The sequence below is a fragment of the Ascaphus truei genome, chromosome 8 (genome assembly GCF_040206685.1).
Source record: "Ascaphus truei isolate aAscTru1 chromosome 8, aAscTru1.hap1, whole genome shotgun sequence".
In the NCBI taxonomy this organism is placed as follows: Eukaryota; Metazoa; Chordata; class Amphibia; order Anura; family Ascaphidae; genus Ascaphus; species Ascaphus truei.
Window position 1 is genome coordinate 97,078,356 of NC_134490.1, and position 24,080 is coordinate 97,102,435.

Sequence of the window (24,080 nt, forward strand, 5' to 3'; positions counted from 1 at the left end):
TTCCTAGCTCCCCATTGTCCCTGTGCAGATAACTCATTAACAGTGAAAACGACATAGAAACCTGCATAATTCCCCGTTATACAGTACACTACCAGGGTTGGGATGTTTTACAACCCTGGGATGGCCCATTAACCCTTACACTGGGTCTTCATCTTGACAGGAAGAGGCAGCGTGCATGCTTAAACCTATTTGGAGTGCCATGCTGCCCCTGCCTTCACAGTAGGTGTAGGATGAGTAGTCAATGGGGAGTTAGGGACACGTTACAACACATTGATATCAATAACATTCTGCGTATGTGTGCACCATTATTTTTGCCACAAAATACACCAGCTCGACAGTGGTGTTATATATATATATATATAGATTTTTTTTTTTAAATGGAGCAGCGCGTCAGAACACTTGTCTTAACATTGATGCATAATATGGGCCCCAGTCACTTAACTATTCTTATTGACTTTCAATTATATTTGTTTGAAAACTTTGGATAGGGAATCTGGGTTTCGAATTGAGTTCAACAATATCATGTGGTGGTATCAATTGTTCGCCATGTCCCAAATCCCTGCTAGGAAGAGAACGCGGTGTGCAGCACAGCAGAATAAATGCATCTTCTTGATGGATTATCAATATTATTGATTATTTCTAAAGTGCTAACAAACCGAATTCCTGCAAGATAGGTGCACAAAACCTACCACTCCCCAGTTTTTATTTTGTTGCTCAAAATGTGTGTCTGAAAATTAAAATTTTAATGAAGTGCTTTATCTTTAAGTCAGGCTGTGAGACCACTTTCAAATAAGGCATTGTTTGGTTTCCAATACTCACTGTAATACCGTGGGATGCTCCCATGTGTTGCACATGTAAACCTGGAGAGTTGAAGTAGGACATTCCAGCTCTAGTCAGGGATGTTGGAGGTGTAAAGCCAACATTGTGGCTTGCATACGACAAGCCTAACAGAAAACAAACAGAAAGCAAGGCCATCACTAAGTTTTGCAATACCACTAATGCTCATTCTGTACATTTTATCTATTAAACACTTCAGTGCGAGTAAGATTAGAAAAGCATTGCAATATCCCATAGGCCCTGGTAGCAGTGAACAATTTAACGCAACTTAAAAACAAAACAGGAAATGCGTATTAAACATACCATAGAGCAGGGGTGCCCAACTCCAGTCTTCATGGGCCGCCAACAGGCAAGGTGGTTTTCAGGATAACCCTACTTCAGCACAGATGGCTCAGTTAATGATTGAGCCACCTGTGCTGAAGGGATACCCTGAAAACCTGGCCCATGAAGACTGGAGTAGGGCACCCCTCCCATAGAGTTTATACATGTACTTATTGCAAAAAACAAAACCCGATTCACATCTTAAATACAGTTCTGGATGCTGTAAAACTGAAAATCAACTCAACATTATTAAACTGGTTCTTAAGAAATTCATGCGGGAAATTGACAATTCGTAAATGCCTGCTCCTTCTCACCATACCCACAAGTATGTCTAAGCACAAGTCGTACATTTTTTGAAGGTTGTGATACCTCGGACCAACATGAGGGATCTTTATAGATGAAATAATGTGATCGAGCTTTCATAACCTCAGAGGCTTCTTCTTGATGTGTAAACCTGTGAAGTACTGAAAACTTTTCGGAAGCCTCTTCAAACCACAAATTAAGTACTTCAGTACAAGCAAACAATCAAAGATCAGAAGCAAAAAATAATGTTTATATTATCATTGTATGCACTCAGAACTTTGGCTTGATTCTAATATTCTTACTGTTTAAGGGGTTTCGGAGATGTTTGCCAATTAGATCACTTTTCTTGCTCTTACAGCTTAAAGCCACTTAGTTTGTTCAGCTAACAAAAATAGACAAATCACGGTTTTCACTAACTGAAGTAGACAAGATGACTTTACAGTATCAAAGGTTTTGCTGCAGGTCAAAAATAATGCTAAAATTGGCAATCCAGGGGTCAAATAATTAGTAGAGAACTGGAAGCAAAACCCCCTGTACTGTCTAAATGTGGTTACTAAAGCAATTTTTCCAACTATTGTCAAACTATTTTATACATGTTGCCTGTGACCTATTCCAAAATTGTTTACAAGCACTTGTGGATATTTAGTCTATTTTGAATATTAAGCCTTTAGCATTCGGATTCACACATTTGCATGATCATTTTAAATATTTGCTTTCACGCTCTGACTAATAGAACAAATCTCAAAAAGCGGAAAGATGCCAAATCAAATAAGTATTTAATGTATGTAAAAGTTATATACAAAGAGCAATGTGACGCAAACACAATAATATAAAACACCCCCAAAAATATGTAGCAAAAGGACAAAACCCAGGGATGGGGTGTGCAAGTGGGGGAAAAAAAGAGGGGCAAAAAATGGGGATAAAAAGGGGGGGGGGGGGGGGGCAACGTTTTGGGGACAGACCCCTTCTTCATGCCTGTTTCCTCTCATCCCCAAAGGGACAAAAAGGTACTTCCCTTTCCCCAGTAACCCTAAAAAATAATAAGCTAAGCCCTAAATGTATAAGCAAAACGATAACCTCACAAGCAATCAATGCTATAAAAAACTGCAACAACAGTACAGCAAGAGTATATGAAAGAGTTCAAAAAATAGTTAAAAGTCAAACCACAGGGTACAGGTCAGCAAGTGTTATATATATATATATATATATATATATATATATATATATATATATATATATATATATATATATATATATATATATATATATATATATATATATATATATATATAAACTTATTACTCAAGCATTTTTATTATATTGATTTAGATATAGTTATGTTATGTTTTCCAAGCAAGACATTCATTATCGTGCATTTATATAAAAAGACTATATATTTGTATACTTTTTCCATAGCTCAAATAAATTAACTTGTTCACATTTCTCAAGTGTCAGTGCTGCCAGGAACACTAAAAAGTATAGCAATTTACCAGGAGAAATAGGCCTGCTGGAGCTTGGTGATGGTGTGTAAGGAATCGGGCTGGATACAGTGCGCGGCCTTAGTCCCTGTGCGGACATCTCATTAAAATACCTAGGGGGAAAAAACACTCACAGTTATTCATCAGGCTTAAAGGTCACATTTACCAACTCGTGGCCCATTTGGCTTGCAAAGTGCATCAGAGTGACCCTGCTAATTTCTTGCTCCGTGCGATATTTTACACTAAATCGCACGTAACCCTTTTGCTCATAGGGGGCACTGCAAGGAATTGATGTGCAATGCATTGCCAGCCCCTGTGGCAGCAGAAGGGTTACGATAAGGTGAATACCTGCAAGTTAAATACTGGAACATTTTTGGTACACAACCGTATTACCATTATTTTTTAAATATTTATAAAATTACATTCCAATACTTTAGTGAATCTTATACGCAATGTCTGGCCCCCTTATAAAACTAGCTGAGTGCTGCTCTGCTGCATAAAGTTACAATTATACACCAATCTCCGAAAACACCAGGTGCTAAATTATTAACCAGTCATAATATTTGTACGCTTCTCGCTGCGAAGTTTTGGCATTTTACCAATTAAAAATAAAATGTAATTAGCACAAACGTGATAAGTAACTTGGCCTATTGGAATAAAATCCGGTGCTCTCACAACCAGCTCATTATTTTAAAGCATTCGCTTTTCATTTATGCTCATACATATTTGAAACACAGGGATCATACATTTATAATGAACGCAATAACAATAAAACAGGGATGACAGATGAGAAGCCAGAACAAAAAATAAGGATTGCATTGATGCATGTAATATTAGAAACCTGCAGTATGTAGAAAGAGTGGTAAGTGATGACACATGGAAAGTTTGTTTTTGAACGGTCTTTAGTGGACATTGTGGTTAACTGTTAACAGACCAATGGAAAAGCACCCTATACAACCTCTGTTAGCATCCAGAATGCCACAATAAAGCAGTTTTGTTATTAAACAGCATTATGCCAATAAAAAGTTGTGTTGCTCTAATGATGCTGACCGGGAGACACCAGAGTACCTAGAACAGTTTTATATGTCAGAGGCAAGCAAGGTACTTAATAGGCCTACAGAATGATATATTCTGATCATTTGATCCCCAAAGGAAAATGACAAAAAATTTTAACAAAGGATAACTAATCACTTAAACGCCAAATTAGTGACAGGTGTGGATAGGAGTGAGTTGAATAACTGAGCGCATAATGAATATCTTACATATATTGCTGGGTTTGGGGGTGTTGGCGAGAGCATTTTCTTTTCAGACGAGCAACATTTCTTATGATTTGTCGAGCCCTGGTTATAATTATAAGAATAGAAAAGGAGATTCTCATTTAATTAGTTTTTCGTTGTTGCAGAAATAAGAATCAGACTGTTTTGTTTTTCTTACCATGAGTGTAGATAAACACTACTGTTTAGTGTAGATTTGGGCATCAATCTATACAGGTATCATTTTTTAGGATCATTTAATTATTTGCCTACAAAATCATTTCTCATTTCTGGAAAAAGAAAAGGTGATTTCTTTTTAAATGTTTTCAGTTTGTTTGATATTTGTTTTTAGGAAGGATTTAGTAGATAGTATGAAAGAATAATCTTTCCATGAAGTGTGAAAGGGAAGTCAGCAATTTTTATTTAGCAACAACCTTCTCAAGAGGATCCACTTTTATACAGTATGTAGGCGATTTATTGCTGTATTTTACGGATCAGGCGTTATATACACATGACCCGAGTCGTCTTTTGCAGGAATTGGCAACAAGTTTAATAACGATAAACTACAGATAGACAAAGCTCAGATAATTTATTTGGCATATTTGCCCTCACACAATGCCCGTGCCGTCATACCTACTAGGGTACAAAGTATCAGGAACACACCCGTCCCTACTACAGCCCACAAGTTACGCGGCTCCTGGGCATGACTGGTTTTTGCAGACAATTTATGCCCATCCAGCAGCTCCCTTAGAGGAATATCTGACCAGATCACCATCACACAAATAACAAGTCTCCGTCACATTGAACAAACCAGCTATGTTGGTTTTTAAGGAGTTAAAGGAGTCTCTAGCTTCCGCTCCAGCATTAGGATTCCCAGTCTATGATAAAAAAAAAACTATCTGTATTTTACAGAGCGGCAATGATTTGCCCTCTCTGTTCTCACACAACAGCACGGGACAGACAGAGACCATGTAGTTATGCAGAATGGTCCTTTACACTCCCCATGCTCAGCCCAGATGGTGGAGATACACTCACAATGGCTCTCACCCTAAGCAAGGGCCAGACAGTCTATATTTACACTGACTCACGGTATGTTTGGGGTGTTCTGACAGACGTTTGACAAGCTATGGAAGGAGTGTGAGGTTATGTCCTCTGCCGGAACACCTGTTAATAATGCATCCTGTATTGCTGCTCTGCTAAATGTTGTTTTATTTCTGTATGTTGTGGCTGTTATGAAATGTTCTGCACACACCAATGCCACTCACCCCATTTCCCGGGGAAATGCCTTTGCTGATGCTACTGCCAAGCAGCCTATTGTTATGAACTATGCCTCATTACCATACGAGAACTCCCCGCATTCTCTGATCTTATCTGCAGAATCCTGCATACTAACAAGGACTGGAAATTAGCAGGGTGTATTAAATCCCCTGATGGCTTTTGGAGAAGCCAGGACGGCCGCCTGATGGCTCCCAAAGATTTGTTGCCTTTTCGTGCACACATGTACCATGGTTTGTCACTTGTACAAGGGGGGAGTAGTGGCAAATTGTCAGAGAGATTGTCAGACACTATCACAATTTAACTAAATTGTGAAAAAGGTTATTGCAAACAGTATATGAAAACTGCACAACATTGCAACACCTATGCTGGTACAACACACACCACAACCATGAGGCGCACACACAAAGACTTTATACAGTTACCACCTGCCAAAGGATATAAATATTGTCTAGTGCTAAGTGGACTTGTACAGTGAGTGGCCTGAAGCATACCCAGCCAAGGATAAAAAGGCAAATACAGTGGCAATGATTATCTTTAGAGACTATATACCCTGCTGGGGTATACCGGAAAGGCTGGACTTTGATCAAGGTAAAGAATTTGCAAATAAAATATTTAAGGAGGCCAGATTTGTGAACCCCAAACAGAAATTGCACTGCCCATACCACCACAAGCCTCAGGCACAGTATAACAAATGAACAGAACAATAAAAAAAACTGTCTGGCTAAGGCTTGTGAGCAAACTGGACTAACCTGGACTGATAAACTTTCTATCGTTTTCAAGGAGATCAGAGATATGGGTGTCACGGGAGACCAGTACTTTTAACAGCGAAACCTTCTAGGTTCATCATCACTAAGTACAGGACAAAGTAATTTAACAAACTGAATTTATTCTGGGTAAACCAGCAAATACACAAATACACAATATAACATACACTTACCACACTGGGGACCTGGAGAGGAAGTCTCTTGTCTCACTACGTGCAGGGACCTGCTTCAAATGGGTTTACCCAGGCCGCTTCTCTGTTTTAGGATATCAGAGTGCTGAAAACACAGCAGCCACTCTGACATGCATCTCCAGCTGTCACAGTCAAACTCCAGACTCCTTCCCAGAGTGTCTCTCAGATGGACCCCACACTCTTCCCGAGAGTGTCTCTCAGATGGATTAGTGCTCTGATCAGCAGTGCCCCTTATATATCCCTATATCCTTTAACATTGATCAGTGGCAGCCAGCAAAGAGAAACAGTGCCTGGGGCTCAGACCTGGTGACTAATTCTGTTAACTAGTCCCCTACCTTTGTCCTGATCATATCTTTTCTATGGAACAGCTCAGCTAAATGGATTACAGAAACATCCTCTATAGAAATGACAGGAACAGGCACATACAAAATGCACACTTCACACGTTGTATACCTCGGAATACCCATGTCATGGCGCGCGATTTCTTTGAACCGTACCGGCATTGAGACGCGAGTGCAGAAAATGGCATTTTAGTGTTCTGGTTTTTAAACACCTGAAATTGACACAGTAGCACAGTACTGTGCACATTACAATTCATTCATTTCATTGCACACAAAAACAGAATCCATGAAATTCAAACAAAGCAACCGCGATAAATATGGGTGTCTGGTGTGATTGGCCGCGTTAATGCCGCGTGGAATATAGCAGAGAACACAAAAGTGGTCCCATGATTTGTTCGAATAACGGCCGCTGCATCTGTAACATCATTTGCAGGGCTGACATGTTAATTTCATCACCACACAATACCAAGTATCTAAGCTGGGGGGAATTGCTAACACAGGGATAAACACAGACATAAGGTATCTATGTAAAAGACAGGACTTCGAATTACACCCAGCTAGCCCACATTCCCTGTACTTCCCCAGACATTACATACATTGTGCTGAAATATACATTACTTAGCCAGCCAAGTTATACTTTTTTTTTATTTTATTTTTAGGGGTAACTAGATGGGATTTCTTTTTATTAGGTCAGCCAGCTACCCCTACCGTCACAATGGGAAAGGGAAAAGATGGACTTTGTGCTCACAAAATAATTACAGGGTGACCAATGAGTATGAGGAGTTTTCCTCCACTAGATCTGAAAGCAGCAAATTATTATATTATGTCTGACTGATTGATGAAATACAGTGAATGTCTAAATAATGGTGTACGAAGAGTTTCCCTACAGGTCAGTCACTCTTTGAACCCAGGAGATTGGGTATTGGTGAAAGGGCACGTCCGAGATTCCCCTCTCGAAGCTCGTTGGGAGGTACCATTTCAGATTATCCTGACTACCAACACTGCTGTTAAAGTGTACGGGAAATCTATGTGGATATATGCCTCCCATACTCGAAAGGTGTTGGATCCTGCTGACGGCTGAAACTAATGAATCCAATCCTTAGGGGAGTGGTGAATATTTCAACAAAACGGCTGAATCTGCCTTCCTGGGAGAGAGAAGAAATGATATATTTACTCGTATAATCTATTGTTTAGTTATAGTTTGTTTAGTTATAGTTTGAAATTATAGTCTGTGATTGTATTGTATAGAATGGAGACACACACATACTATTAACAACACTTGCATCCCATATCACACACATACAATGACGCCTGGTCACTTTTGGAAGTATTTTTTTATAGCAGGATCTATTGATTCTATTTTTGTGTTTCTTTTGCCAATATATCTATTTTTCCAGAGGCACCAGAGAGACACGTCACCAGTGGAGAACCTATAACAACGGTCATCTCCAGGCCACCTATAATTATGCTGATCTACTGAATTTCTCAAACAGCTGGGTATGTTCACACATTCACCTTGATAGTCAGGGAGGTGTACCCATGCTGTAAATTCCATGGGAAGCAAATGAGATATGCTGGATGATCAGAACTGTTAACCGAACTAACTTGATGCAACAACCTTTTGCAGTGGGTATGGAGAAGATACCCTAATTTTACAGCCATTGCACAGGAAAGGAAAATCGCTAGCCTACAATTAGCTACTACTATTTGTGGATATTTGTGCTATGCCCAAACTGGCACTACCCCAGTGAGAAAGAGTGAATGCAACCACACAAACTTTCACAGAGAAAGGCGGAAGTAATGTGACTGACCTGGACTAATCACTTTCACATGATAACATGGGAAATTCCCTGGTCAGGCCATCTGCTCCAGAAAATCAGTAGGGCCCGCTTAACGTTTCAAGGGACTTATTTTATTTGTGGCAATCATGCTCTGGTTACCATACAACTGGACCGGATCATGCTACATTTGATATATCACACCTGCCATAAGACATTTACACATCTAAAGGACACTGACCATCAGAGGGACAAGAGAGACTTGTCTTGACTAAGAGGGTAGAAAAAATAAACACGGCCTTAGAGACAGAGCTGAAATTCTGTACTTAACGTAAAAAGGCTGTGAAAAAATAAAGTCATACACCTACATTTTACAGAGGCCGCGCATTACTGGTTTAATATCATTTCTCCACAGAGAACAGGAACGCAAAAACCAACATTAGTGAGACATCCCAAGGTGGAAGAGATTCCCTTTCAAACTTGTAATTGCGCTTTAAAAGTATTAAAATAATATGTTTCTGGCTGCATCTACAAAGAAAATAGTCGAAGTACAACACATTACTGGCTTCCTTTTGCAGTAACCGCTGCTCAGCACTGCAATTATGTTCTTTAGGCATTATTCCAACTAGAGATTCCCAGAAAGATGTACTTAACACTGATGTCATTACTAAAGTTGTGCAATATACTGGCATGACCGTAATACCGTAATAATTCAACAGCTCTTCATTTTATATTATAATATTACTGGGATCAGTTGTACTGTGGGAGTCATTTGTAGTCTTTAGGGACTATTTGGTAGTGAAACTTGTGACATGAACCTCAGCCCTCCTTTCCAGCTGGCATGATGCATAAAACATGGAAACCGAGAGAAAAGGGTGCAGGAGTGTTACGCAGTGACATGAAGCTTAACACAAGGCAGCCACAAAAAGGCAGAACTGCCAATATAAATGTGATTATGGCGCCTCCTTTCAACACCCCCTCCGTACAAATAAAGACAAACCTATAATTATTAATATCTACATATATTTTTCTAAACATTAACGCCAAAAGAAAACAAACCTCTCGTCATCCATTTCCAAACTGGATTCGCTTTCTGATAACTGTCTACATAGGGCTTCTCTTCTCTCCATCTCACGCTGTAGCTTTCTCTGAAGCCGCAAATTCTCTTCTCTCATGTGGCGTTCCTCTTCCAAATATTGTGCCATTTTCTCAGTGTCTGAAATAATAGAGATGGGTGGATAAGGAAAGATGTCCGCATATTTTTGTTTGGGCATATACCAATGTAGAAAGCTGCATTCTTTTTTTGGTGGGATATTGTTGGGGTATTTTGCAATATTCTGAACAAGCACTGCATGGAATCTGTGATACCCTGCAATGTAACAGGATATCTTGCTATATCTTGTAAAACAGCCAAGTCTGCTACATCTGTACTATATAATGTTTCTATTATCTCTCTAGCACTCATTGTAGTAAGACTCGGATACCAATCAATGCAATGTTTTTATCTCTCCAATCCAATTCATGATGTGAGAAGCAGAGTGGTAAGTTGAGTTTGCAAGTATGTAGGCCAGTGTTTCCCAACCATGGTTCCTCGGCACCCTGGGGTTCCGTGGGAGAATCAAAAGGGTGCCGTGGAATTTCCCCGTTTTCACAGAGCAGGGAGAGAGCAGGGCAGTTGCTAAGGGGCTGGGCAGTTTTTCCTATGCTGATTAGCTGCATTACCCAGCAGTAGCCAATCAGGAAGTGGTTTCAGGAGCCTCCAGTGTGGACAAGCAGCAGGAGGATGCAGAATGGGTAGTAGAGAGGTGAGACTGCGTGTCTCTGTTCTGTGCGTACGTGTTTAGCTCTGGGGTGGGGAGGGGGTACGCACGTGCGTTTGGTTCTGGGGTGGCGAGGGGGCATGCGTGCATTTGGTTCTGGTGTGGGGTAGAGGGCACGTGTGTATTTTCTGGGGAGAGGGTGCGTGTGTGTTCTGGGGTGGGGGTGCGCGTGTGTGTTTTGTTCTGGGGTGCGGAGGGGCACACGCGTCTGTTTAGTTCTGGGGTGGGGGTGTGTGTTTTTTTCTGGGGTGTGTGTGTGCTTGTTTTGCTCTGGGGTGTGTGTGTTTTCTTCTGGGGTGTTTGTATTTGTTTTGCTCTGATGTGGGGTTTGTGTGTCCTCCGACGCCTCTGTGCCCCCTCCCCCTTACTCCCCGACATCTGACAATCTGTCTCTTGTGCCTCTTTCTCCCAGTGACCCTGTACTGATGTACAGTAGGGGTGCCTCAAGATGGGGGGGAAAAAAAAACACGTGGAAAACCACTGATGTAGGTCATAGTTTTAACATAAAAACATCTGTTTCCTTGTCAATCAAATGTTTTCTTTACCCCTATGCCATCTGTCCTTGTCAGATGGTAAATAAAGTTATGGGGAGGGAGAGAGAAGGAGGATTTCCCTGTGCTTGTTGAACACAGTAACATAATACAAAAGACTAGAGAAAATTATTGTAAAGTATTTAGACATTAAAAGTCAATGTGCAAGGTTATGTGACCATATACTGTAGTTCAATGTTCATTCAATCTAGGTGTAAAGTAGTAAAAATCTGCAATATTTTGAGCAATATGAACTTTTCGCAAAAATACGAAATGTAAGGGAAAAGGTAAAGCCAACTTGAAGACATTTGCAAATCTTAGATATATAAAGCTAGTTATATACAGTACATCTCTCCCACTATATACATACATGTGGCATGGACGCTGAAAAAATGGCACTGGGTTTGAAGCAGGGGAGCCTGGTTCAAATCCTGGCGTCAGAGCCTGGTGACCATAGTTAAGTCACTACCACCCTGTGCCTCATGAACAAAAAAAAATAGATTGTAAGCTTTACCGGACAGGTATTTGTGCCTGCAATACTTCTGCGTACACGGTCAGCACTATACAAGAGAAAATACACACACCACACACATGTTAAATCTACAGACATTATGCGCTGCTTAATTCAGGTTATTTTTATTTGCAGTGTCAGTGAAAAATAAAAACAAATAAAGCAGCAAAGAATGCTTAGAATTGTATTAAATGTGCGGCGAAGGAACGCTCTCTTATTGTGTATTTGTTGGCAGATGCGAGGTTCCTGCCATTACCTTTAGCACAACACCTACTAGTAAGAATATTGTGCAAGTAAAAAAATCCGTCCGAGCCTGGGGCTTTGGAAATTGCGGGATTTTATAGCTTCCGAGATCTCTTTGTCTGTTATCTTGGTGTCCAGTTGATTTGTTGTTTGGCTGTCCAGCTTGGGAAGTTCACATGTATCTAGATATTGATCAATGCTCCCCTTTTGTCCTAGATCTGTTTGCTTTGGTGCATTTAAATTATATAGGCTTCTATAGGACTCGGGGTCATCCCTTTAAGTTGGAGGAAAGGAGATTTCACCAGCAACACAGGAAAGGGTTCTTTACAGTAAGGGTAGATACACTGTGGAATTCATTACCCATGGAGACTGTGATGGCAGATACAATAGATTTGTTCAAAAAAAGTTGGACAACATTTTAGAAGGGAAAGGTATACAGGGATATACCAAATAAGTAAACATGGGAAGGATGTTGATACGGGGAATAATCAGATTGCCAATATTTGGAGTCAGGAAGGAATGTTTTTTTCCCCTTATGAGATATCATTGGATGATCTTTCACTGGGGTTTTGTTTGCCTTCCTCTGGATCAATAAGTAAATACAGGATATAGTATCTGTTGTCTAAATTTAGCATAGGTTGAACTTGATGGATATATGTCTTTTTTCAACTATGTAACTATAGTATTTTACGAATTCGCTATTAATTTCCGTCGGATTAAAGGTCGTTTTATCCTGGTCCGTTTTTAGGTTGAATATATTTAAGCTGGACATTTTGTTCCTTAGTTTCGTTGCTAGATATTTATCAGCTTTATTGCCCTTCTTCTAATAGAGTTGATTCATCCATCTCATTGCTTTTTCTGTGTCCTCTAACATTATATTTTTTATTTCCCGCTTGTATTCCTCCATTTTCTCTGTAATGTCAGTGGACAGTCTCTGCTGGTATTCTTCTTCGTTTTTTTTTCAAATTGTCATTTAGTTAATCTCTTGTTCTTCTCTTTTTTTCTGTGTGATGCTATACTAATAATTTTACCCCTCATAGTTGCCTTATGAGCTGCACATAAAACAGGTTTGCTAACCTGCCCGTTGTCATTTTGTGTGAAGTACTCTCGTAAAGCTTCTCCTATGGTATCCCTGGTTTCGGGCATCCCCAATAATAAATCATTTAGCCGCCACTTCCCCTTAGGAGACCCCCTTTTTTAATATATTTTAGCGTTAGCACGACTGGGCCATGGTCAGACCAAATGATATTGTCCATGTCTGCACTAATTATGCAGTCTGCCAGGTCTCTAGAAATTAGAATATAATCTATTCTTGTATATTAGTCATGTGGGGCTGAATAGAACGAGTAACTCCTAGAAGTAGGATTCATCACCTCCACGTGTATCAGGGCATTCTCAACAAGAATTTTTTTTCAGCCCCGTCTCTTTTTAGCCTTGTGTTGTAATCTTTGTTAGAGGGTTTTGCCTTGTCTTGTGGCGTCCAATACAGTGTTTAAATCTTCCCCCGATTATTAGTCGTCCTTTCTTATGTTGCGTAATAGTGTGGAGGGCCTTGTCTATGAAAGATTCTTGGTCCTCGTTGGGGGCATACATGCTTGCTATGGTTATGTCTACTGTTCCTAGTGTACCCGAAATAATCATCCTTCCTGACTTGTCCTTTTTAGCTTTTCTAAAGAATGGTATCGTAGTTCTAAAAAGAATCGAGACTCCTGCTTTTTTGTTCTGGGCCGGTGAATGATATATCTTGGAGAAACATTCTATAGTCTTGCTGTATCCTCACTTATTAGATGTTTTTTTTTTTAAATATAATATAGATATCCCCGAGGTTTTTCTTAAAATCTCGTATCATTAGTCTTCTTTTCCCTGGTGAATTCAGTCCATTATCTCTTTGTCTCTGTGTTTCGCATCTTTGCTTCCTCTTTCGATTTTATAAAGCCTAGGGCTCTATACATACTCACGTCATTGGCCCGATGTAGTCTGGTGTAGTAATGTTGGAAATGATTGGATGTGGTTGAAAAAAATGGGAGAAAAGTTAGGTAAAAATTGGGTGGAAAAGGCATAGGGTTTTTAACTTGGGTGAGGGTGAAGCCCATATGTATCCTGGGTCTTTGACTCTACCTTTAGGATGATTGTGGTGTGTAGGGTGGGGAAATGTGGGTGGGGCGGGTTTTGATACCCAAGATCCAAAGCCCGTCATAAGCACCATCTAGTCTATTCTGTCCCAACCTGTGTGTCCACTGATAGGAATCTTATTTGGAGATTCTAAGTGAAAAAAAAAAAAAAAAAAACTTTCTTTCAACCTGAACAAAATACACATATTATAAACTTTAACTTTGGTTTTGCCGTTGCTGGATAGCTATTAGTCAACAATCAATAAACTGATCTAGAATTCCTGTCTTAACTGCTCTAGATTCTAGCTTAATTAAAACATTTATAAGAAAAGAAAACTAATATTTTACATTGTCCACTTAGGTTCTGGACCAGTCTATAAGGCATGCTCGTCGGCCAACTTTTCTCCTGAACTTTGCTAACTGTCTCTGGATTACTGAATAAAAGTCCAGTTAAGTCTCCTCGAATGCTCAATATATCATTCTATTTTTCTCTCTTTTGAGAGAACTTCACTTTCAATGTGCTGGGCCTGTCTCGTCTCTGGATGTATTTGGGTCTGGGCCGCTTTCCTTGTTTTTTTTTGTTTTTAGTTGGTCTCCATTCTGTTCCATGCCTCCCTCCTTGGGAGGGGCTGTGCCTGTTGAAGTCTTATTTCAGGAGCGACCTCTAACTTCAGGGATTTGATGAATTTCGGGTCATCAGCTTGTCTCCGTATTGAAGCCCGCTTGCCGTTATGTGAAGCTTGGAGACTAAAGGGAAATCCCCGCAGGTATCGAACTGCACGGCTTCCAAGTAAACCCGTAATTTCTATCAGGCTTCTCCTTTTAGCCAGTATTATTGGCGCAATGTCCGTGAAAATCTGGATATCAACGTCAAATCATTGTTTTCAGATTTCTGGTTTTGGGGAGTATCTTTTCCTTCACTGAGAAATAATGTAGTCTGGTTATAATATCCCTAGGGCCTCTCCCCTCGTAGTCTCAGCGCCCTATGCGCTATATCCATTTCCAGCCTCTGTGGTGGCATCAGGCAGTATGCTCTGGAAAAGTCTTTGTAGATAAGACCAGGCGACATCAGATCCTGTCGTCTCTGGAACATTCCTCATCCTAATGTTGTTCCGTCTGGACCCGTTCTCCGCATCTTCCTGTGCCTCTTGTAGCTCCGTTATTTGTTCCTTAAGCAGCTTGATGTCCAAGTCCATGGTGATCTGATATTGTGACACTTCGTAGCTTCTTCAAGGCCTTTAGTTCTCTCTTCTACTGCCGAAATCTCAGACCTGAGACCACTCATGGCACCTTGTAGCTCTTTATGGAATGCCTGTTTAATTTCTTTGACCCATTCTCTCAGGTCTCCTCTGATGCTTGACTCTCTCTCTGGGTCAGTGTCCGATTCCACCACCTCCTGTTCTCTTAAGGCCACATCCTCTCTTCTTGGCGTGGTCGCATTCATTGTTCTTCTATTGAAGAATATTGACACCTCTGGCTTTTGCGGTTTGGTGGTGGGGGGGGGGGGGGGCATTTCGTTATTGTGCTGGGCTCTTATTTTGTTTTGTTCTCTCTGCTTGTTTGAGGATGTCTATTTATTAATTGTGCTCAGGTGCTTAGATTGGTCTCATGAGATTCTGGTCCTTTCTAGATAGTGTCTTGCATGTGGGTTCATCTCCAAACCTAGTTTGCTCCGCCAAGATTTGTAAATTTAAATTTTTCCCTGTTTTAACTCTCTGGTGTCAGTGGCCGTATGTATCCAGGAACTGTATGTATGTATGTATATATATTTATATAGCACCATTAATGTACATAGCGCTTCACAGCAGTAATACATGTGACAATCATAAATAACAAATAATACAAATCAGAAAAAGTGCTTCAGATATAACTGTCATCCCTTTCTCTCCTTCTAGGCTTATAGACTTGGGTGGCTTCAGTTCACCTCTGATCAGTGCCACATTTGCGGGGTCTCCAGTGCTTTTCTATGATGCTTTTGTCCGTCGGGGCCAGGTGACAGAACAGTGATATCTGGGGATATCTGCTAGGTCAGTCACTGATATGCAGTTGTTAAATGCGGTATGGCCTTTTTTGAGGGTTTGCCATCTCTGCCTTTCTTCTCACAGGCTGCCGGCGGCCATTTTGTGACAGGATCAGGACTAACACGCGATTCCATTTCTCCCCTCCTATTCTTACCCGCAGTCATGGACCTCCGCGGTGGATCACGGCACTCTCTCCTGCTCCTCCGTCTGCTGGCCTTGCCTCTCGTCCCTGCGACTCCTCTCCACAAGATGGCCGTTCCCCTCTGTCAGTGCACCTCCCCGGTTCTCGTCCCACCCCCCTCCTCGCCGTCTCCGTTCTATTTTGCCGCTAGCTTACAGTTTATTGCAGCCGTGCACGTCCGCTCCTCTCTGGTTCCTGTCCTTTCGGTCACTCGCGCTCGGCATGCCTCCCCTGGCTGGTGGCCACCTGGCGCTGAATCAGAGCGGGAGATCCGCGTCTCCCAAATCGGCAGCTGCTCCTCCGTCGCAGTTTCCTTTAAACCCCAAGTTCAGGGTTCTGGTTAGTGATTGATTAGGAGTGCGTTTTGGGTTGTCCTGGGGCGAATTTGGTTGTTTTTTTGCTTTCTTTCCCCCCCTTACTGGCGGAACTAGGCAGACATGCAACTTGCTTATTCAGTGTTAAAGCCACGCCACTCCATAAAAAAAACAACACATTTTTATCCTCTACCTTTATCCTGGTTCCTGTTTTTGCACCTTGACATTTTTGGCCATATGAACTTTTTCTCTTGAATCAACACCTGTAGTGTTGAGGATCTTTTTGGCAGCACGGACAGGGATAGTGTAGTTATTTTGTTGTGCTTATACATTTCCAAGTTTGAAATGTATACATATGTAATTAAAATGAAAAATTAGGCCTCAAAAGACGCAGGCCTCAGTGCCCACTCCCAATGCTGATTTTTGGGAAACTGATGGGAAATTGTACTGCTGGTGCATTGTGTATGTCACGCTGCAGATGTTGGTTACATATGTATAGAATATGGGAGCATTTAATCAGAAAGGCACTTGAGACCTTTAAATAATATACAGAAAAACATATCTACAAATCTTGTCAGCTCAAAATATGAGCACAAGGGAAAATATTTCAAGGAACACTAAACAGGCAATGCTCAAAAATGTTCTAAAATACTTGCAATGTTTTAACAAACTCAACAGCTGTAAATTGTTAAAATAGACCTTGTTCTAATGATGAAGGTCGAAAGGAAGTGTGGATTTCACAATCTGATTATCCAGAAGGGGTAACCTTTCTTATCTCTTGCAAATACCAAGAAAAAACGGAATACACAAGGCATTGCACAAGATTCAAACTACAAGTACGTTAGCATACATATTAATTAAGCATGGGGCAGCATATTTGATTTTCCCAGAATACATACTGGTATTTATTAAAAAAAAATTTATTGCAACATCATCCATTACCGTAAAAAGGATAAAAAGTGAGGAAATTGATAGTTATGTACCCAGTGTTGGCTGGGATTATTGTGCGGCTCGAGCAGACGTGGTGTGGGGCCCCTTACCTGCTCCTTCACCTTCTCTTCCTGCAGGGTCCCTCATCATGGCGCCGCACCGGCAAACGGCGCCGCGTTGCCATGACAAAGGGATGTCACGTGATGCTGCCTGGCACCAACCTTATTGTTTTCCTGGCTGCTTTCGATTTGATTTTAATTTGCATTTAGAAAGGCTCAAAGCCTGCAGCCTTCACATGGCAACTTCTGCTGTTTATTCTCACTTCCTCCACTCCACCAGACGGCTAAGCTGTTTCCCATGCACACTACAGAAGATCTTCACAGAAAAAAACATCTTACATTTCTCAGGTTCCAGGTCTACTAATGTTGCAAAGTGAGGCACTTAGCAGCCATATTAACCCCTTCACTGTTTCAAGTTTTGCAAGCGAGTGTCCCATAGGTTTATAAACGTCGCCCTGCTTCCCCCTCTTTACTGCAGCAGGGAGGGGCCCGAGTCTCAACAGATGCATTTGTTTCTCACACAGGGGCTCCATGCAGTCTCCCTGGGCTCCTCGCTCTATGGGTGATGCGATCACTCAGGCAGCGGAGAGGAGGCCTCATTTATATCCTTTATTTGTAAGAATAAAACGGTATTGGGGAGGGGTAGTCAAAGTGGACATTAATCTGGCACTGGAGAACCTAACAATTTGTATTTTATCTGTCATGAAAAAAGGCAATATGTGAAGCCGGCCTTTTTATAACTGGTGGAATAGACATAACTGATTAGCTCAATAAATCTAGCCAAAAATCTAAAAAATAATCTAATAAAACAAAATTACAATATAGTGACTAGACTGTTTATTTCATTCCCTCCAGCCTGCGTTATATATGCTCACCCAGGGTACAGTGAAGAAAATGTCCCAATTCTATAATGTTACCCTCACAAAAACTTCCTTTATCTGAAGGTGTATGCAAAGAATGGTGGACATCTGGACATCCCCCTCCACCTTCTCCTTGCTGTGACTCCCAATGGATCACAGGGATACAGAAAACAGCGCACGTGGCGTAATAAAGTTTCAATTTTACCAAGATTAAAATAAGCGTGCCAAACTCACAATGTGTATCAACATTAAAAGCATTTCAGATGTGTGAAGAATCACAGCCACTCTGCAAAACCTCATCACCGTAGCGCCAGATTGCTGACACTTCAGCGTCATGTGACTCAAGCACTTTCGGCCCAGCACCTTGGCCTGGTCTTGTCCCACATTCCCAGAACACCCTACGCGTTTTGCCTTTGTCAGTGGTATAGCCCAGGCGAAAAGCGTAGGATGTTCCAAGGACACAAGACGGAGGACGGAACCAGGTAATGTACCACTAGACAAGCGTACTGGAGTCCCATGACAAGGAGCAGCAATCTGCAATTCATAAAACTTTATATAAAGGAAGTTTTTTTAGTGTAAGAGAGTGGGGGGGATTCATATTTTTCTACAGATTGTACTATGTATTCTTTTTCTTTTTGTGCCATAAGTTTTTTCTACTGTATCCTTTCTATGGCCGTTTAATGTGATCCATCACAGGATACCTTCGGTTATCTACTTTCAGAAAATATAGTAGCGGTACGTCAAAATCTGTGTAATGCTACGTTGAGGCCCAGGAACACTTTAATGTAAAAACATTAACTACATAAAAAGGAAATCCATTGGATGTTATATTTTATAATGGAGCCCAAAACAACGCGCTATCTGGTGTGCAATATGATGGCCCATTTAAACCAAACACCGCTTTGCAATATGACCACATGACCTACTATGCCACTGGTACAACCATCTCAAGTGCAACCGTGTATGGGTTCCTAGAATTCACCATTGAAGCACACAATTCCCATGCCTCTGGGCAGTTAATTGATTGTAGGTTTTCAGGGTTATTTTTGTTAGGACTAAAACGCTCTGTTAAAAGAAATTAGTCAGCATGGGAAAAAACAACATGGGGAGGTAAAACATATATTCTATCGCATAGTATTTAAACGAAAAAAAAAAAAAGAATGGTTCAGGAATATGATGTTGTTGTGAGTATGACTACATATTTATACACCCAGCTTTTTCTGCATAACGGATTGAGAGTTCACCATAAACATTTGGGCTTTCCAACAAGTTCAACTAATTGCCAATCTCAATGTCCTCTCAGTCATTAAAACACCTATATACACACCCACACAACACTCTGCATCCATCTGCAGCTGTTCTCTGTTCCCTAGTAAAGCATTTTCTAATTCGCAGGAAAAAATGCTTTTGAGATGAAGGAATAATTCAAGTTGAAGAAGGCTACTGCAGTTCTAACCAGAACCCTTCCCCTGCAGAGGCAAGATGGAAGGATTTTTTTGTAATGGGTGTTTAAACCATTGTCTGTGTATCTCTAGATCATTAACGATAAACAAGGTAAAGAGTTTGGCTATTTTAGTTCTTTTTAAAAGACGCCGCTGGGCAATGCTTTACATGTACAGAAGTACAGAAGTACTTGGCAGCATGGTGCAATTGACGATGATCACTTGGGGATTATGTTAGACCAGTGGTTTCTAAATGTTTTTGTTTAAGGGTTCCCAAGTGAAATTCTGAGGAACCCAACACTCTCTAATAACTCTGATCAGATGCATTGTAAATTCTTCTGTATTTAACGCAATTTTCAAATAATTGCAGGGACCCCTTTAGGGATGCCCTAGGAACCCTGGTTGAAAAATACTGTTAGTCCCTTGGAAAACCATGTTTCTTTAACTACTAACTTTGAAATGGCAACTTATCCTTCCCCAATTGTGCCCGATGGACACAAAATGGCCATGGGGCCTTCTCACTCTAACGGCCAAAAAAACGCTTCAATATCATCGAGAGGCCTTTGCGAGCTTTTTTTTAGTGAATATGCGGCGATATTTGAAGTTTATAGTAACTAGAAGAAAATGGAAAGCCAATTTTACCGGCAACCAGGGGGCAACACAGCTGAGCTCAGTGCGAAGCCTCCCCCCAACCAGGTTCTTCCAAGGTTAAAAAAACAAAACAAATACAACATTTGGGGAGGAGTACTGGTTTAATTTGTGCAAGCCATTCTGGGAGTTATTAATTATTTCTTCAGTACGGGACAGTCGAGAAGGTTAAAGTTTTGGCAGATACTGTACAATGTATCAATATGTGACTTCATAACGTTAAAGGTTTGTGACTTATTTACAGGCTGCTCTTTCTGTAGTTGGGCAATGACTACTGCAGAGATCTGCATCCCAACAAAAGCGTTACTTTAAAAGGACTTTAAACACACAACACTTCATCCGTGTCACAGGTGTGATGCCAAAGTTCCAAGTGTGCTTAATTCCAAAGCGGAACGTGATATGGGTCGGTAACCACCAACTATATCTACTGCAATGTTACTTAATACATTTCAATGGATCCATTTTTGTTGCATCATTAATTTTCATTAAAAAAGGTAATTAACACATTCCTTAAGCAGGTGCGCCACTCAAATTCTCAGCTATTTTTTAGAAACTTATGTGAGTTAAGATTGTTTTTAAAAATATGTTAGAGCTGAGAGGTGCTGATTTTCTTAGGGCCAACATGATTTAATAGTAACAAGTAGCAGGACTTTTACTTCGTACAGGCAAAGTGTCGTTCACAGAGAGGAGAGTAAAAGCGTGAGAATTCATTTAAATTACACTTTCATTTCTTAGTAGTTATTTACCCTTCTAACACAAAGGGGTTAAATACAAAAGTGTGCATAATTCCATTATCAGTGTAACATGGAACTGAAATGACACGTGTATTGTGTTGCTATTACAGGGGCAGCTCCTTCTGACTTGTATAAGGTGTTACATCTGGGTAAACAGACTATTATTTTAACAAATTAGACTTTTTTTTAAAATGGAAATTCTGTATTTTTTAAACCTCGAATGTTGGAACATGAGGGGGGTGTGCAAAGAAATCTGAAAAGCCAAATATCTGCATTAAAGAGGCAATCCAAGCGGCACGGTAAAAATCTATTTTAAAATATGCAGCCTTTCATTACCGTTATTGAAAACCAATTACATAAACTGCTGATCGATTCGTTCTCCTGTGATCAATCCGCAAAGATCCGGCTTCCCGGGGTTCACTTAATGGCTGCCTTTCAGTTTCAATCAATCCTTCAGCCTGTGTAACTCAACAGCTACAATGTATTCTTATATTACTAAAGTAATATCTATTGTTAGTTTGCAGCTCAAACCGCTGGGAATATTGGCAACAAATTATCAAACAGGAAAGTGTTACAAAGATCTTGCACTGCCGGGGAAGTGGGCTAAAACATGCTATAGAAATCAAAGGATGTTCAGTATATTAAAGCTCCTTGAAAATGGCATTGAGTTAAAACATTTTTTGTAAGTATTGTCTAATACAGCGGTGCGCACAGTGGGTTGGGAGGCGACGGTTACAGAGGCGCCGCGCTCTTCCCCTTGGCATTTAAATGAAATGCTGAGTGAGGCGTGTGGCCTCTAACTCCCTTACCTGGTCTCGCCGCAGGGGCATGTGATGTCACGTGTCGCCATGGCAACACGTATCAAATGACACTGTGGGGTCACGTGACCCGTGACGTCATTTGGCGGCGGGTCTTTAGGAGGGGGGGGGGGTGGGGGAAGGGTCGCGCACGATGCGGCTCCCGGGCAGGGAGACGCAGCTCGAGAAGTTTGTGCAACCCTGGTTTAATACTATATGCAACTGATTTAAAAAAACAAAAAACAAATCGCAGGATATTGCATTGATTGTGACGATAAGCATGGTTAGATTTCTTTAAGGAAGCCGATTATTTTGGTAACTTTGAGAGGTGCCCTCTATCGCCTGATAATTATTCCCCTCCACCCAACACTTGAGATTGGGGGAAAAAGGAAGTGATAAATAAAGTGGTGTACTTACGCTGCAGCTGAGCAGCTCTTAGTTGCTTCTTTAACCTCTCTACCTCATTCTTCAGAAATCGGATGTGCCTCATCATGTTTTCGGGAGAGTCGATGTCCATCGATATGTCCCGCGGCGACGGAGGAGCAGAAACAGGCTGGTCCAATTTCTCCTGCAAAATTCTGCACAAGATGCCATGTTTACAAGGTTAGACATCAGAGGAAAATGCATAAGTGCTCTTATATGACCAGAAAATCGGAGGAGTTAATGCCTGTAAGGGCAACACTAAAAAAAAAGCCAATATGCCTACCAAGCAACTCCTTTCATCACCAAATTTCTCATTTGCTTCCACTAACTGCAGAATGGACCCAAAACTGCTGCATACATATAAACTCAGCGTGCCTTGCCAGTAATAAAGCGATCAACAGGGCATTATCACGGCAGTAACAAAATAAAATGAGTTTCCTTGGCTCCTTATTAAATGAATAGTAAATGTTCTAGACTCGTAAGTGGGCAGTATACAGTGTGAAAGGAACGCAGGCGCTCTGGCTTCCTGGTCTGCTCCATTCAGTTTTGCAAATGCAAAACCATCATACCAGTCATTTACAAAAATAGGATTTAATTGGAGCAAACAATTCAGAAGATGTTAAGACTGGTGTCCAGTAGAAGAAACTGGTTCAAATATCAGTTTATGACATGAAAGTAGGAACTTATTTTTCTGAGTGGAGAACTTGCTGTCTGGTTCTGGACCCTTTCAATTCTACAATTTCCAATTGGTTCTGGACCCTTTCAATTGACAATCCTGCCACAATCTGGAAGAGGTTTTTTTTTTACCCTCATCCTGCCCTCCAATTTAAGAGGGACACTGTGCTTTTTCTTTCCTTTGCTGATATTTATCATTGGCTGTGTTGCACTATATTTTTCTCTTTTTTCCCTCCTTTCTTTTGGATAAACCAGGCAGTATTTGTGCGCCGTATCATATGCCTCTATTCTAGTCAACAATTGAAATAAGTATTTTTCATCGGAGCTGGACTACACCCTATGGTTTCATTATTTGTGACAATTATATAAATTTGTGATTCTTTCACTTGTCACTGAGGTTGGTAATCACCTTTTTCTATTCATCATGCTGTTAGAGCAGCAAAACCGGCTGCTCGCTTATTTTTAATGTTTAATTCTCACCTGCACTAAATCCCTGTTTCCATGGTATCAAACGTCAAATGACGTCGCCCGAAGCCAAGGTAAGTGAGTTACAGAGGACTTGCGCGCTCCCAGGCGGTACATTTAAATGATATGGGGAAGAGTGCGGGATCTCTGTAACCACCGCGCCCCCTTGGCTAATATATTCGTAGTTCTAAAAGTAATTGGGCCATCTCCTACATTTGTCTTAGTCTGTCTCTCGCACGAGTCCTATTTCCTGGTTTGGATGGGAGTAATGCCAGAGTTGCGTATGACTGGCTTTACTTACAGTATCATTATCTCCCGGCGTTAACGGAAATGATGCGATAAATATAATTTAGGCTGTGGAGACATATGCTTGCCATTTAGAATAGCAGCCATTACAAATAACGTCATGCTTTTTACTGGAATAGATCCTGGTTAACATCACATTATTTGATTCAGTGAATACTGCGTTATGATTAACAGCCTATTTAACATGTCACTAACATGAGTTAATGTCCAACAGAGCTTAGCGAATCTAGAAGCAGAATATTGAGAGTCTGGACTATCGCTTGAAAATACATACTTCCCAAAGGACACCTTGGAAACATACCTTTTCTCTGCTTCAAGCTTATCCATCCTCTTCCAAAGGCGATTTACCAGTGCTTCCTGCTCTTGCTCTAATGTGTTTTCAAGATCAATTTTCTCACGTCTTAGCTGGGTGCAGAAGAATATTTGTATTAGAAATTGAACCTATGCAGTGTTATTATTGAGAAGG

The 24,080-nt window shown here is 40.8% G+C and overlaps 1 protein-coding gene across 1 annotated transcript in view; it reads right to left on the minus strand.

The window, feature by feature from the left end:
• CCDC6 (coiled-coil domain containing 6) overlaps positions 1–24,080 on the minus strand; it is a 90,159-nt gene that overhangs the window by 5,695 nt on the left and 60,384 nt on the right. Inside the window, exons 4-8 of the mRNA XM_075612959.1 lie at positions 23,916–24,019; positions 22,163–22,323; positions 9,604–9,760; positions 2,952–3,052; positions 820–944 (exon numbers count right to left, since the gene is read on the minus strand). Coding sequence (XP_075469074.1) covers positions 820–944; positions 2,952–3,052; positions 9,604–9,760; positions 22,163–22,323; positions 23,916–24,019 — 648 coding nt within the window. The remainder of the gene's footprint in view (positions 1–819; positions 945–2,951; positions 3,053–9,603; positions 9,761–22,162; positions 22,324–23,915; positions 24,020–24,080) is intronic.